The following is a 16,405-nucleotide window of genomic DNA, read 5'->3' as shown; positions in this document are numbered from 1 at the left end:
GCCCATGTGCCTCCGAGCCTCTGGGGCTCTGTCCACTGCCCTGCAGGGAGGCACTTGTGCAGGCACAGGCTCCTGGACAGAAGAGAAAGCTGGAGACAGCCTCTCGTTGCAAGAGTGGGACCCAACTCCTCCAGTCAGCTCAGGCATGCCTCCACACTCTGCCTTCTTTGCTGCTCCTGGAATGGCCCTGGCTCCACCAGAGTACAAAAAGACCTCAGCCTTGACCTACCCTAGCCACAGTAGCCCCTGAAGTTTCTTCTTTGTTAGAAAGGAGAAACTTCCAAGAGCTAAGAGGCATCACAACACAGTGGTCAAAATCTCCAACTCAGCAGCCAGACTCAGCAAAGATACTTCATAAAAGTACTAGGCGGGCCACTTAACTTCTGTGTAGCTCAGTTTCTCCATCTGTGAAATGGGGTTAATAAAGTAGGGTTGTTGGGAGGATTGAACAACGTAATACAGGTGAGTAAAGCATAAGAAGTGCTTAGAAAAGTGTCTGGCAGAGAAACTGCTAGACGAATTTTAGTAAAACTGTCTCAGAGCCATAACCCCAGCTAAAAATCCCTTATTCCACCTTCACAGCCTAATGGAAGTCCCTCCGCTCCTTCAACAGGCATCCACGGAGCCCACAGCATGTGGGGCACTGGGACAAAGAAGGGAGACTGGCCCAGACACTGCTGGGCCTGAGCCCACTGTCCTATGACAAATGATCAGGCCTGAGACCCAACAACGCCCAGGGCGCCACAGGAGCCCACGGAGAGGACTGGGTCATGCCGGTACAAACAAGGACAGTGAACGCCACAAACCAGAGCTCCCAGCTGCCCCCTGCACTAAGGATGACAAGTTTAATTGGAATGAGCGCCTCAAAAGGCCTGCAGGGTTGGTGATCATCATCATACCAGTGGCTTGCCATGTGTGGTTATTTCCTAAAGGACACCTTTCGTCCTTTCTAATCTCACTTCAATTAGATGCACTCTTCCAAGCAAATTGGCCTTTAGCTCAGTAAATGATTCTACATTTGGCCAGAGATCCAAGAATCACAGTGCCTGATACATTCTGTATCACCAGTGGGCTCAGCCACTACTTTGTACTGGATACTTTCTGCAGACAGTCTTAACACTGATTATTCTAAGAATGGAAGGTACATGAGTGATTCATGTTTCTTCTTTAATTGTATGTATTTTCCAGAATATCTAAAGTAAAAATGATTACCACTTACAATTGCAAATGTAACCATAACTAAAAATAAAAATTGTTTTTTAATTCCATAAAGGTCTGGAAAGGGGCTGGGATGCCAGGCCGCTTGGCCTCTGCCTTTCCAGGCTCTCTGCCACTGCCAACAATAATGCTTGCCCAGTCCCTGTTACATGGTTAGCTGAAACCCAGGCATCTAGTTATACCCAATGCCACTGTCACAGGACTTTGGGCCGGGAAGGACCCTGAGAGGTCATCTTGGCTCAATAGAGCTAGAGGGACTTGCCCAACATCACACCCTGAGCTGCTGGTGGTATCAGGCCCAGAAGACCTGGTTTCCTGACTCCCAAATATGTGTCTTTCTTGCACAGTTCTGTCTCCTATGTGACAGTCACAAATCAACAGATGTAAAGAAACATAACTTTTTAAAACCCCTGGCAAGAATGATCATGTCGAAATAACCGTTTCATGTTCTGGACTGTTAATGGAAAGAGCAGGAGGGCTGGATGGAAGAAACAAGACATTCTTTCCTGGTCACAAAAGAACAGAGCAGAAACATACCATACCAAGGAGGGAGGACTCCAGAGAGAAAGCATGACGGGACAGGCAGACGCTGTGGGAATCCATGTCGGGACGCGCCAGGGCTACAGCTCCCAGCAGATCAGCCTGCTTGGAAGGGACTGGTGGCATTGGCAGCACAGCACTGGCCAGAAGAACATCCGTTGGGAGCCACCAAGGCAAGGACTTCAACAGGCTCAGAGAAAACAAGGCTGGGATGACGGGGAAGAAGGAGCAAGGTGAGGCACAGGAGGGGTGGGCCAGAGCGAGGGTCTCCAAGGTCACAGTGAGAGGAGTGTGAATCCATCGCACTGGCTGTCCTTCCCCACAGCACTCAACCCAGTGCTGAGAACACAGCGTGACCTGACACGTATGCATCATTGACCTGCTGATTGAGCAAAAAGATGAACCTATCTAAATGAAGTTTGAGAGCTTCCTCACCTCTACCCCTGGAAAACTCTGAAGAGAAGTGCTGTGGAGACAGATGGCATGCAGGGACGGGGCTGAGGCACATGATGTAGTCACATCCCTTCAGAGAACACAGAGGACCGAGACGGTATCCAGTCCTTGACCACTGACCACACAGGAGTCACCGCTGTTACAGGGCGAGCTTCCAGCCCAGGAGGACATACAGTGGAGGTGGCCCTGGGCAGACGGCACCAACTCCTTGCTGTCTCCAGCCCAAGCTTCACCCAGGTCAGCCACACGATCTCCATTCATCCATCCCCAAACATGCCATAATGTGTTTTTACATTTTCCAAGTTTTTAAAAGTTACATCAAATCCCATGTTTGTTTAAAAGCCCATTTTTGCTATCAGAAATCAGACAGCTGATCCTTGGACACTGGTGGTGACTGTACAGGGGCACAAGGAGCGTCCTGGGTGATGGTCATGTTCTGCCTTGATCTGGGTGTTGGCTACACAGATGGGTTCACTTTGTGAACATCTATGATATGTGTACATCGTACATCAATAAAAGGTTAAGAATACATGTCTTCCTGACTTAGGAAGATTGCCTGGTCCATTAAAAAAATGCATGGGCTGGGCACAGTGGCTCACGACTGTAATCCCAGCACTTTGGGAGGCTGAGGTGGGAGATCACTTGAAGCTGGGAGTTCAAAACCAGCCTAAGCAATATGGTGAGACTCTGCCTCAATTTTTTAAAAGAATGCACAGAGACTGCCCAATGTCTAAAGGACTGGGCATCCCCATATCCCAGGGTGTGCATCTGCAGGGCCAGAGAGATTGGAGTCTTGAATGTCACTGACAAATGTTACCAGCAGAATCAGAAATTTACTTCCATGTCAATGGAAACCTGGATTCAGCTGGTTCAAATTATGGCACATCTCCAAAAGGCATTCTGGTGGCACTCCCCACGTCATCATATCTAGTCATGCCAGTCACTCAGACAGAGGCACACAGCTGTTGAGCTTCTGTCGCTTTCTTCCACTTCAGCAGTTGGTTTGGGTTTAATGAAATGCCTGATATGGGAGGAGGCTGGTTAGCCAGTGCCTCTGGGGAACACAGACAGACCTCTGTTCTGGAATTCTGGAGGGGCTGCTTTATTACAAGACTAGCCCATGTTGTTTCCTTTTATGTGAAAAATGCTCGATTTTTTAATCTAGGCTGGAATTAAGCACCATATTTCAAGCATCTATTGCTAATAAAGTCTGATAAACAGTAATTAAAAAGTCATGAAGGGCCAGGTGCAGTGGCTCACGCCTGTAATCCCAGCACTTTGGGAGACCAAGGCAGGCAGATCACCTGAGGTCAGGAGCTCAAGACCAGCCTGGCCAACATGGCGAAACCCTGTCTCTACTGAAAATACAAAAATTAGCCGGGCATGGTGGTGCGCGCCTGTAATCCCAGCTATCCAGGAGGCTGAGGCAGGAGAATCGCTTGAACCCGGGGAGGCGGTGGCCGCAGTGAGCCAAGATCGCACCACTGCACTCCAGCCTGGGTGACGGAGTGAGACTCCGTCTCAATTTAAATAAATAAATAAGAAAAAAGTCATGAAAACGAGGAGCAGCTCAGTGTGCAACAGACTGTCAGATGGAAGGGCATCTGCAGTTATGTAGACATGCAGATAGGGCATCTGTAGTCATGCAAATAGGACATGTAGGTACACAGATAGGACATCCACATGTTCCTTGCTTGGACTGCTCGTTTAACCCTGTGCATTGCCAGGAAAGTAAAATCAAGTAAGACAGGCTCCCTGGCCCCGGTCAGGGCAGGGCCATTCTCAGGAGGAGTCACACCTGCTTTCAGGCTCCCAGGCTAAGGGGGGTCTGCCACTGCAGTTTTCTGGGTTAGGATACTGCTGAAAGGACATCCACCAAAGACAGAAAAACCAAACACAATGCCAACCTTTCCTTTCTCCATGCTGGTGAGGAGCAGGCCTGTCCATCCACTTCCTGGGTACAGGAGACCCTGGAACCTGCTTATTCTTGCCTTTCCCACCCCTCTGGTCCTAACAGCGAGCAGAATGTGGCTCTCTCCTGGTTAGCTTTAGCTGTGACAGATCCCCAGGCCCACCCACAGCAGGGAGGGTGAGCACAGGGGCTTCAGGTCCAGGGGACACAAAAGTCCACAGCCCAGGCCGGGCGCAGCGGCTCACGCCTATAATCCCAGCACTTTGGGAGGCCAAGGAGGGTGGATCACAAGGTCAGGAGATCGAGACCATCCTGGCTAACACAGTGAAACCCCGTCTCTACTAAAAATACAAAAAATTAGCCGGGCGTGGTAGCGGGCGCCTGTAGTCCCAGCTACTGGGGAGGCTGAGGCAGGAGAATGGCGTGAACCCGGGAGGCGGAGCTTGCAGTGAGCCGAGATCGCGCCACTGCACTCCAGCCTGGGCGACAGAGCGAGACTCCGTCTCAAAAAAAAAAAAAAAAAAAAAAAATTAGCTGGGCGTGGTGGCGGGCGCCTGCAGTCCCAGTTACCCAGGAGGCTGAGGCAGGAGAATGGCTTGAACCCGGGAGGCGGAGCTTGCAGTAAGCCAAGATCGCGCCACTGCACTCCATCCTGGGCGACAGAGCGAGACTCTGTCTCAAAAAAAAAAAAAAAAAAAAAAGTCCACAGCCTGAAATATGGGGGAAGAAGGCATGGAAAACGCAAGGAGCCCACAAAAGCTCCCTACAGTACGTGGGTGGAGAATGAATCTGGAGGGGCACTAGAAGGCATCCACTCAGACGTGAGAGACCACCTAGTCCCACCATGCAAGTGGTCAGAGCAGAAGCAAAATCCCGACTGGTATGGGAGCACCACTACTTGTACCCATATGGTCTTGAGCAAGTCACTTAACCTCTCTGGCCTCGGTTTCTCAACTGTAAACAGAGAATGGTGCCTACATCAAAACTAAGTGTGCAGGTTAAATGCCAACAAGGCCCACAAAGCACTGAACTCCAGTGCCCGGCACACCACTGGCACTTGACACACGGTAGCTACTACTAGAACCATAATGCCCAAGTCACCCGCTCCTACCTGCCCCCAGGAAGGGGGCACTGTGGGGATGCTGCAAAGGCCCTTCGATGAAGGCGAGGACAGGGGAGGGCACAGCTGCTGGGGTGCGGCAGGCAGGTTGCCCTCCTGTCAGCCCCTGAAGAGACTATCCCAGCTGCACAGAGCTGCCTCGCCCAAAGTCACCATCTTCCTGGGCAGCCCACAGCCAATAGCTGATCCATGAGGGAGTGTGAAGGCCAGGCCATGTCAGGCCAACTAGGATGACCCTAAAGGACTTTTCCAGCTCCCAGGCTCCCTGCGGGGTCAGGTCCCAGCAGCTCAGCTCTCCTCTACCCACTCCTGATTCCTTCTCCATCTTCCACAGGTGGGGACCCCAAAAGCACCTTTTAATAAGCCCTTGTATGGTCAACTCTGTCTCAGTCAGCTTCCCAGGAAACCCAGCCTATGACAAGTGGTTTATTTGTGGGGTTTTTTGTTTTTGTTTTTGTTTTGAGACAGGGTCTCGCTCTGTCACCCAGGCTGGAGTGCAGTGGCATGATCATGTCTCACTGCAGCCTCAGCCTCCTGGGCTCAAGCAATCTTCCCACCTCAGCCTCCCAAGTAGCTGGGACTACAGGTGTGCACCACCATGCCTGGCTAATTTTTGTGTTTTTTGTAGAGATGGGGTCTCACTATGTTGCCCAGGCTGGTCTTAAACTCCTGGGCTCAAGCAATTCTCCTGCCTCAGTCTCTTGAGTCGCTGGGATCACAGGTGTGAGCCACCACACCCGGCTTGTGTCCTTTTTCCTTAGAAAGGGAGAAGAGGACCAGTGTGAGGAAGACAGGTGGATCACATGGAGGAGACAGTGGGGCACAACTAACAAAGGCACGGTGCCCTCTGCACCCCACCTCTGCAGTGTCAGCAGTGGTGCTAAAACAGAAGCCACACTGCACTAGGTGGTGTAGGCCAGGAGCAACGCCTAGAAGACCAAAAACCCAACAACATGGACAGACAGACACAAAGAGGCAATGGGGGCGGGGGGTGGGGAGGGTGGCTGGAGGAGGAAGTAGGCCCAGCAGAGTAGGGAAAGAGACACGCCTCTGTAGGATCCTATTTTACTAAACCCACAAAGACCAGCCATGGAAAGTGCCAGGAGAGTTCCCGTGCCAAGTTAATCAGTAACTGGAAACTGGGCATCTTGAGACTCTAAGGGCTTACAAAGGTGGCAACAGGGATTCACAAGCTCTTCCCACAAAGTCAAATGCCCAAAGGGACACCTTCAGTTCAACCTAGGAAGGGGCCCAAGCTAACCCAAACATCTACTTTGCTTTGCTTTTGGCCTGAGTGACATCACCTCTCATGGGGAGTTGTGTCACTCTGACTCTCACTGCCAAGCGCCCTGCACCATTAAACATTCTTCTGTTTGGAAGTAGAATCTAACCATTATTTAACAAATGTAGCGTGTTGGGTAGACAAAATCTTTCAAGTAATACCAGATGTAGGGGAGGGAAAAGTATCTGTGGCGGGGAGCCCCTCAGCTGTCCAGCCTCCTTAGGCTACCGACAAGGGAGGAGTGGTCTGGAGGAGCATGTGGTCTCTTCATGGTCCCCACACAGGGCCAGGCAAAGACTGCCAATCTTCAGGCCGAAAGACTTCCTCCTCTGCCCCAAGGTAGGTCGCAGAAGAGCAGATGGAAGCTCTGCCACCAAAGCAGGTGTGGAGCAAACCCTCTCCTACATAGCTGGCAGCTCAGCCCTGGCATGAGCTCTGCAGGAAGCAACCAAGCCACACCTAAAGGACACAAACCACGCAGCCCCACAGTCCCACTCCTGGGAGCTCATCTTGCAGCTACGCCTGCCCCTTGTAGATGGGTACATTCCAAAGGCCCATCAGTGAGGGCTGCTTAGGTGACCTTAGGTGACCTGGGCACATTGCACAGCAGCCACGTATAGCCAGCTGAACACATGCTGATGTAGAGCCACTGCCAAGACGCTGTGCAGTGGAACAGCATGCCACCACTGGGGCTGGCAGAAACACAAACATGCTTATTACACCCAGAACACTTGACTAGACAGACCAGGGAAAGAGGCTCGATTTTCACTGTGCGTGCTTGCTTATCTGTGAAGTTTATACAAAAAATGAATAAAATACACGATTCCGTTTCTAAATGAAATTCCAGAATAGGTAAATGCCATAGGGACAGAATGCACATTGGTTGTTGCCAGGAGCTGGGAGGGGAGAGGGGGAAACAGGGAGCAATTGCTTTATGGGTATGGGGTTTCCTTTTGGGTTGACGAAAACATTTTGGAACTGGACGGAGGTGTTCATTGTACAACGTTGTGAATGTATTAATATTAAACACCACTGAATTGTTCACTTCAAAATGGTTAATTTTACATTATGTGAATTTCATCTCAATTTAAAAAAAAACATAAAAATAAATAAATAAAATAGGCTTCCAAATCTCTGCTTGGGAGACTGTTTGGCAATGCTGGTTAGACACATGGGCCCTGAGGCTGAACTGAACTGTCAGGTTCAAGTCCCAGCAGTACCCAATATGACCTGTGACACCGCCAGTAAGTAATTTAATCTCCCTGAGCTTCCGTTTTCTCATCAGTAAAATGGGCATAATGGCAGAACCAGCTTCCGAGGATGCTGTGACCAGTCAATTCAATAGTCAGCATCAAGTGTTCAGTACAGGGCCCAGCACAGACCAGGCCTACAGGGACTCTGTGCTTGCTGTCTGCTCTGCCAAGAACACCATTTCCCTGGGAAAACACATGGTCCAGTCTCCTGCCTGCCTTTGCTCAAATGCATCTTCTAGGTGGGACATTCCCTGATCACCCAATTTAAAACTGGAAATCTCTCTGCCACCCCCAGCCCCAGGGCTCCATTCCCTTTCTCTACCTTGATTCTCTCCCTAGTACTTGCTTATTTACTTCATTCACTCCCTGCCTCCTTCTACTACATTGTCTGCTCCAGGGAGGCAGAGGTTCCTGTCTGTCCTGTTCACTATGTATCCCCAAGACCTGGAATAGAGCATGGCCTCAAGATAGGTGCTCAATAAATTTTAATATATGCTGAATGGATGAGTAGCGTCAGCTAATACCGTTGCTCTGATGCACAGCATAAACTTGCATCTCAAGATAAAACTGCTGTTTGTGTTGTCCAATGAGCTTGAAATTTACAACTAAACAAAAGTTTAAATTAAAAGACCCACAGTATTTCCAGCTAACTATTACTCCCAAATGTGGGAATGTGCTGAGGAGAAAAGATAGTTCACAGTAAGATGGTGCCATGTGCTTTAAAAAATAAACCAGTAGGCCGGGCACAGTGGCTCACACCTGTAATCCCAGCACTTTGGGAGGCTGAGGCAGGAAGACCACTTGAGCCCAGAAGAACAGCCTGGGCAACCTAGAGAGAACCCCCCCACCTCCATGTCCCCTTCCTCCCCGCTTCCTCTTAAGTAGTCCTAGCTACTCAGGAGGCTGAGGTAGGAAGATGCCTTGAGTCCGGGAGGTCTAGGCTGCACTGCACTCCAGCCTGGGCAACAAGGCAAGACTTTGTCTCAAAATAAATAAATAAATAAACAAATAAATAAATAAATTAAAATAAATTTAAAAAAAGTAAGCCGTAAACAGCTACCCTGACCTCAGCCTGCTGAGTATGGGGTGAGAACTGGCTCCCACAAGGTTCTCATGAGAAGCAAAACACAATGCTACCGTAAGCTGCACACATCCAGCAGCCCAGTGCCTCAGACCCTGGTCCCTCAAAGGACCTTGGGACACTTGCTCGTTCACGGAGAATAAGCGTAGACTGACAGCAGTAAGCCAGCTGTCTTCCTCTCCCAGGGCCTTCCCTGTCCCTGCCCTCCACTAGGCAGAGCTGCTACCCCAGCAGGACTCAGGCTATGGGGAACACGGGGGTCAATTATCCAAAGTTAAAAACTGAAAAAGAAAAACCCCTCCGATTCTCTGCGAATAGGCTGTCTTTCTAGTTAGCTCTCTTTTGTGACAACTAATCATTACTCAACACAAAGATACAACTACCACTAAACCTCGTGCAAAGAAAAAAAGTTGAAGCTAGCAGTCTCCAAGAGTTTGTGGTTTTAAAAAAGAGAATAAAACAAAACATGCAAGTTTGAGTAAAACCAGGAAGACACATTTTCCATCATAGTTTGTGCCACGGCTGTGGTGCAACCTGGCTGTTGGCTGTTACCTGGGTGTAGGCTGGGTTAGGAGGCACATGGTGCGGCAGGGCTCAAATCTCACCACACAGCAGGATCACGGCTGGCTGGGTCCCATCCCACAGTTTCTGATTCAGTAGGTCTTGGGTGGGGCCCAAGAATTTCCATTTCTAATCAGTTTCCAGGCAAAGGGATGCTGCTGATCCAGGGACTACACTTAAGAACCACTGCTCTTGCCAGGCGCGGTGGCTCACGCCTGTAATCCCAGCACTTTGGGAGGCCAAGGCGGGCGGATCACGAGGTCAGGAGATTGAGAACATCCTGGCTAGCACAGTGAAACCCTGTCTCTACTTAAAAAAAAAAAATTAGCCAGGTGTGGTGGCACGTGCCTGTAGTCCCAGCTACTCAAGAGGCTGAGGCAGGAGAATTGCTTGAACCCGGGAGGCGGAGGTTGCAGTGAGCCGAGATTGTGCCACTGCACTCTAGCCTGGGCTACAGAACGAGACTCCATCTCAAAAAAAAAAAAAAAAAAAAAGATCCACTGCTCTACAAGTCTTTCATGGTAGTGTTTGACCTGCCTCAACTGCACATAAGTACCCATCTACACACAGACACACACACATGGCAGTCAAGAGCCCCTGCCTCAATCACTGGTCCCTCAAACAGCCAGATCAACCAGATCTGCCCAACCAACTACAGACTGAACGCTCAGTGGTACCTGCCCCTGAGAAAGCTGGTCCCACTCAAGTCCTATATGAGCCTGTCACTGCAAGAGGCTCTAAAGTCACACCCAAAACCCTTGAAATCCAAAGTCACAGCATTTCTCTTTTCTGAGAGCAGTCATGAGCAATCCCACCCTGCTGCACCCTTCACACATGGGTAACCCCAGCTGCAAGGTCCGCTTTCTGCCCCAGGATGCTTTCAAGTTTCTGAATCAGAAAAAGCAGCTGAAAGAGGAAGCCCAAAACAAAAAAATAAAAAAACAGGCCACTCAAAGAGAGGTAACTACAGCCCACAGCATCCCTGGTAGGGGGCATGTTCCCCGATCTCAAGAACCCCATCGCCCCACCATAGGCAACTCCACCAGCCTCTCACTCACCAAAGTAATCAGCCTTCGGGTGAGCATCCATCTCTCGCTCCAGACGTTGGGTGAGGGCTTCTAATTTCAACTCAGCAGCAGAGGGTCTCAGCTCAGGACCTGGGACGAGGGGCTGGCAGGGCAGCCTTACCCTAGGGGAGCTGGGGCTGTCCAGGAGCACAGATCCCAGGCTACCATCAGAAGACCAGCCCAGGGGACCCTCTTTACAAGATAACTCAGGCAGGGTGGACATCACTGGATGGACAAGACTGGTGGGGCTGAGCTTGGGACCAGTGCCAAGGTCTGTGCAGCCAGGCTTCGGCCCCAGCCCAGGGACCGCACCCTGCTGTGAACCGTCCAGGCCAGCTGGCGAGGATGACGGGGCAGAACTGGAAAGGTAAGATTTGGGCCCATCCTGGAACCAGGGTTGGGGGTCCACATTGGGTTTGGACATCACACCTGAAACCTCACCCCCCAGCCCTGAGTTTGATCTTGGAAGACCTCCTTGCCTGGGGCAGCTCAGGGCCAAGGGTGCTGACACAGAAGGGGTCCTGGGCTGAACAGGCCCCAGAGCTGGTGCTCCGTTCTCCAAGTTTGGGGAAGGCAGGCCAGGGCTCACCCGCTGGGAGGAGGCAGTGGACCAAAGGCCTGTTGGCTTCTCGCTGCTGCGGCCACCAATGCCACTATTCTGACCACCGAGGCTACCCTCAGAAGACCTGCTGGAGCTCAGGGAGAGCTGTCGGTGATTTAGGGGATGGTCCCCGCAGGGTTTGGGCAGTGGTGGGTCACTCCCCGGGGAGCTAGGCCACCCACTCCCTACACTCAGGCCGATGTTGGGGGACACTCCTGGTTTGTCACCCCACTTTGGGCTTGCCAAGGAGAGGTTGTCATAATAGTCTCCATGAGTGAGGCAGGAAGGATCCTCGCAGGGGCCTGGCTGGTGGAAAGCAGACATCTCAGAAGTCGCCAGGCTCTCCCTGGAACCACAGTCCTGGCTGCCATGCCTCGTGCCATGCAGGTATGGCCTGGATCTCTGCTCCTGCGGTGGGTACGGGGGCTGCCCAGCAGCGAGGGTAGTGACTGCCCCAGGTGCCCCTGTCGAGGCAGCAAGAGGAGGCTTGGCAGCACCATCCACAGTCAGCTTGCTGCCCACAACTTCCCGACGGGCCTGTGGGCCCAGGCGGCCCCCTCCATTGACAGGGCCTCTGCTCCCCCTGGGCAGAGTCTCCTCCTGCAGGAGCTGCTGCTGCTGCTGCTGGAGGTGGATTTTGGCCATCTTGGTGGCGAACACCCTGCGAGTTTCCTCAAACTCGGGGTTGTTGCCTGCACCCTTGTCCACTCGGAAGAGCCCATCCTTAGAGGCCTCATACATGTTCAGGTCCTCGATGAATTTACTGGCCTCCAGGCCCAGGTCGTCATACTTATCCATGCTGCAGACAGGTGTCCGGGCCTAGCCCAGGTGCCGTGTGTGTGTGTGTGTGTGTGTGTGTGTGTGTGTGTGTGTGTGTGTGTGTTGAGGGCAGCGGGGAGATGCTGGCGAAGGGTCGGGGCTCAAGTTCGGCCCAGTACAAGTAAAGACTTCCACCTGCCTAGCGTGAAGGGCATGACCCCAGGATTTAAGAGTCCAGCCGAAGTTGAGACCTCAACGCCAGCTGGACCAAGTTTGCTTCCAACTCCCTTTCCCCTGGAGACGTCCTTGTTGGGGTAGCTGGTGGCACTTCGCTGTCCCGGGCCTGCTCAGCGGAGTTCTTTTCTCCTCTTCAAATTATAAAAGGAAAAAGAAAACAGCAAAAAAGTAAAATCACATCCTCCTTAGGCAACCAAACACGGAAACTCACAGCAAGGCAGCAGCCGACTGGGCCAGGTGAAGCTGAATCGGCCGGGAGGGCGCCGAGGCCGCGAGTCGGGCCGGAGCAAAGGCGCGGCGGCTGAGGCGCAGGTACGTTCCAGGCGCTGGGTCCTCCGCTGCTTTCCCAGAGCTGCGATCCCGGCCGGCGCCTGGCGGGAGCGCCGTCCGGGACGCACGGGCGGCCGAGCAGCGGCAGGAACTTCACGGCAGCTGGGGCTGGCGGCCCATTGTCCGATGGCGGCGGCAGATCGGCGCGCGCGGGCCGGAGGGCGGCGGGACGCGGAAGTGAGTGCGCCAGGCGCAGTCCCTGCTGCTCGCTCGCCGGCTCTGCACGTCCCGAGCCCGCGCCGGGGCGGAGGGGGCGGCCGAGGGGCGGGGACGGCGCGCGGGCGGGCGCCCAGGGGCAGGCCTGCACCCGGCAGCGTGGCTGGGCCTCCTGCCCCCAGGCCTGGCTGGAGAACACCGAGGGGTGCCCCACAAGTGCGTCCCACGCTCTAGCACTGGGACTGCACGGGACTTCGCCGCCGCCACTGCCGCCCCCTGCGAGTCCTGGACCGAATTGGGTGCTCCGACCTCCCTTCCAGCCTCGGGTCCTCAGCCCGGCCCCGCCCCTAGCAGCGCTGGGCGGGGTCCTCCGCTCGGAGACGGGCGGCCTGGGTAGCCTGCATGGGCCCAACACAGGCGCTGGGAGTTTGCGAGGACTTTCGAGGACGCCGCTCCTCGCTCCACTGCCTCAGTTTCCCCGCTGGAAAGCCAGCCCTTTGTGCCTCTCGGGGCCGGCACTGTCCAGGCTGTGCCCGCCGCCCGGCTTGCCCGAGGTGCACTATTGGAGAGGCGCACGGGCGTGTCACCCATGGCTGGCCCACCGTCCTCTTTGACAGGTCGGGAGACTGAGGCAGAGAGGGGGAAATGCCCAACATGCCAACGTAACCAGCAAAGCGTAGATGGGAGCCCGGGCCCTCTGAGAGAGCGGAAAAGAAGAAAGTCTCGTTGTGCCTGCGCGCATTTCACGTCCTCAGTGCAGCAGTAAAAGCACGTGCCCTAGTAGGCTCGTTATTCGTAGAGGGACCCATCTGCAAGTGGATCCGCGCGGCTGCAGGGACACCAGGCCTGACTCCTTGGCGCCCCCGCATGGCCCGGGACTCCCTATACCAGTTCCCAGGCGATCCTGGAGAGGTTTCATTTCCCACACTACAGCCATCGTGATCCTAAGGCAAATACTAGAACAGACACTTCTCTACCTAAATCCTCAGTGCTTACCCCAGAATTAAATTGAAATCGGCCCCTTGCCGCAGCCTTCCGGGCCAGATCTGGGGATCTTCCCTCCCTCCCTGCACTCTAGCTGCAGGAGCTTCCTGGTGTCTGCCCAGAGCTTGCCCCTAAACTGAGTGGCTCATCTTTCCCATCCCTGCTGAAGTCACCTCCTCTTAGAGGCCTTCTCAGAGTGGTTCCTGTTGTTCTTTTTCAGCACCCTCTTTACTTCCTGCTCAGTTCTGATAACTATTTATAATTATTTATTTGTTGGTTAACGTGCGTTTTTTTTGTTTGGTTGGGTGGTAGGTTTCCCACTCCATTTGACCATATCTGTATGCCAAGTGCCTGGTATATATTAATACTAGTACCTAATGGTCGAATAAGTGAATTAGTGAACCCCTATCTGCCAGAGTTGTGACAGAGAACAAATAAGATAATATATATGAATGTGCTTTATATTCTGTAAACCAGGGGTCCCCAACCCCTGGGCTACTGACCAGTACTGGTCTGTGGCCTGTTAGGAACTGAGTGGCACAGCAGGAGGTGAGAGGAGGCAAGCCAGCGAAACTTCATCTGTATTTACAGCCACTCCCCATCACTGGCATTACCGCCTGAGCTTCGCATCCTGTCAGATCAGCAGTGGCATTAGATTCTCAGAGGGGTGCACAAACCTTATTATGAACTACCCTCATGAGGAATGTAGGTTGCACACTCCTTATGAGAATCTAATGCCCGATGATCTGAGGTGGAACAGTTTCATCCCGTCTGTGAAAAAATTGGCTTCTGTGAAACTGATGCCAAAAAGATTGAGGACCGCTGCCGTAAACCCAAAGCATGGTTAATGGACTCCATATCACCAGGGAGCTTGTTGAAAATGCAGAATCTTAGGCCCCATTGCCAACCTACTGAATCAGAATCAGCATTTTAACAAGATTTCTGGGCGGTTTGTTTGCACAATAAAGTTACAGAAGCACCGCTATAAAGCACTATACTAAAATGAAGTATTTTAATTAAAAAAAATTTTTTTGGTTTTTTATCTACAAGTAATACATGTTTCTATAACAACTTTGAACAATACAGACATATATAAAGTTTTAAAAGTTGCCTACCATCCCCTTTCTCAGAGGTAATCATAATTAAACACTCCTTAGGTGTTGGGTAATACTTATTAATTAAAAACTGGATTTTGGAGTGGAAGACTGGCTCACTTTGCCTGACCTCCAAATATGGCAGTTGTAGCTGACAAAGTGCGAGGAATATATGGCCATCCTTCTGCAAAGTCCAGTAAGCTCAGAGCCAGCTTCCTGGGTTTTCAGTTTGGACAGCTGGGACCCTGGTGCAGGAGCCACAGACCCCAACCAGTGCTCTTACATTTGTCTTCTCTTTTCATCCTATCTTGGTGATGGCAGCAGTGGTCCATCTGGAGCAGCCACTGCCATGATGCTAGCTGCAATGGCGAGGTGAGGCCATGACTGCATGCTCCATGGAGCTGGTAGGAGCTAGGAACAGGCAGGAGCCCCACTCCCTTCTGAGTTGGTGGGGCGGGAGCCCTGCCTTCCCAGGCACAGCTGCATCCACCCAGCTGTGGCTGCAGACCTGGGCATCCCTGTGCTCCCGGGGACCTAGAAAGCCCCCCTACTCCCACAGGCTCAGAAGTGCCTGCTCCTGCTGCCTGGCCTCTCCTGGTGCCCATTCTGATTTTGGAGCAAAGTTGAAGCTGAGCCCAGATACTGTCACGACCCAGCTGGGGGTGCATGCACTGAGGGCAGCACTGACACACCAGTCCCCTGCTGCCTCGGCCCCCTCCAGACTTCGGGTGCTGATGAGCATGGGAGGGAGGCCAGGGTGAGGCTGAGGGCAGTTCGGCATGTACCTGCAGGCACCCCTCAGCATGAACAGTCTGGGTGCCATGGGTGCCATGGCCAGCAGGTTGATGGCAGCAGGGGGCAATCAGGCTCCTGGGTGAAATGGGATGGGTCCCCAGTGAAGCCCCCTTCAAGACAGGGACAGCCTGAAACCCAGGGGCTGAGCTATCAGTCCTGCAGACTGGAGTGAGAATTTATGGTGCTTTTCCTGGGCCTGCCTATGGCTGCCCGTGGACCAATCAGCACACACTTCCTCCCTTCTGAAGTCCATAAAAAAAACCAGACTCAGCCAGACTCAGGCAGACAATGGGATGACCTGCCTGCAGATAGGAGCTACCCACTCTGGGTCTCTCTGCTGAAGGCTGCAGAGACATCGGGGCAACCTGCCTGTGGAAGGCAGCTACCCACTGTGGGTCTCTTCTCCACTGAGAGCTGGACACTCATCGGGACAACCTGCCTGAGGAAAGGAGATACTCACTGAGAACAGTTCTGCCACTCAATGAGGCTCCTTTCTGCCTTGCTCACCCTCCAGTTGTCTGCATACTTCATTCTTTGTGGACACAGGACAAGAACTTGGGACCCACTGGGCAAATGGCGGCACTAAAAGATCTGTAACACAAACAGGACTGAAACACACCCCTTGCTTGCCACGTTGTGGGCAACGAGAAGGAGAGAAGAGAGAAGGAGAAAAGAGAGAAGGAGAGAAAAGCTGCAGCCCTTTGGGGAGCCCAGACCTAGGAGCGCCCCAATCCAGGGTTATGATACCCTCTTTGGGGCTCTGCAGTTCCTGGTGTCTCCAAGCTTCCAGGTGCCACCGCATTCCCCAGTGCCAGCGGTGGAAGTTGCCTGTGGTACGCCTGGTCCAGCCACAGCTGTGCCCGTGCTGGCACCCGGAGCTGCCTGCCCTGCCACAGCTGGCATGCCTGGCTGTGTGCAGTGGCCAGACCCCATGCTTGCTTGCTCACACAGCTCTCGCTGCT

General features: G+C 52.8%; 1 protein-coding gene across 2 annotated transcripts in view; it reads right to left on the bottom strand.

Moving 5' to 3' along the window:
* The window catches only part of LIMD1 (LIM domain containing 1), an 87,719-nt gene extending 74,867 nt beyond the window's left edge, over positions 1–12,852 (bottom strand). For both annotated transcript variants that reach the window (XR_008624728.2, XM_003818487.6), the window contains exon 1: positions 10,479–12,852. Coding sequence is in view for 1 of the 2 variants with exons in the window: in XM_003818487.6 (XP_003818535.2) it covers positions 10,479–11,886 (1,408 nt within the window). In the remaining variant the exon portion in view is untranslated. The remainder of the gene's footprint in view (positions 1–10,478) is intronic.
* Positions 12,853–16,405: the final 3,553 nt, after the last annotated feature.

The sequence above is a fragment of the Pan paniscus genome, chromosome 2 (assembly GCF_029289425.2).
Source record: "Pan paniscus chromosome 2, NHGRI_mPanPan1-v2.0_pri, whole genome shotgun sequence".
NCBI classification, from domain to species: domain Eukaryota; kingdom Metazoa; phylum Chordata; class Mammalia; order Primates; family Hominidae; genus Pan; species Pan paniscus.
The sequence above is the reverse complement of the archived record's forward strand: the minus strand, read 5'-3'. Positions and strand labels throughout refer to the sequence as shown.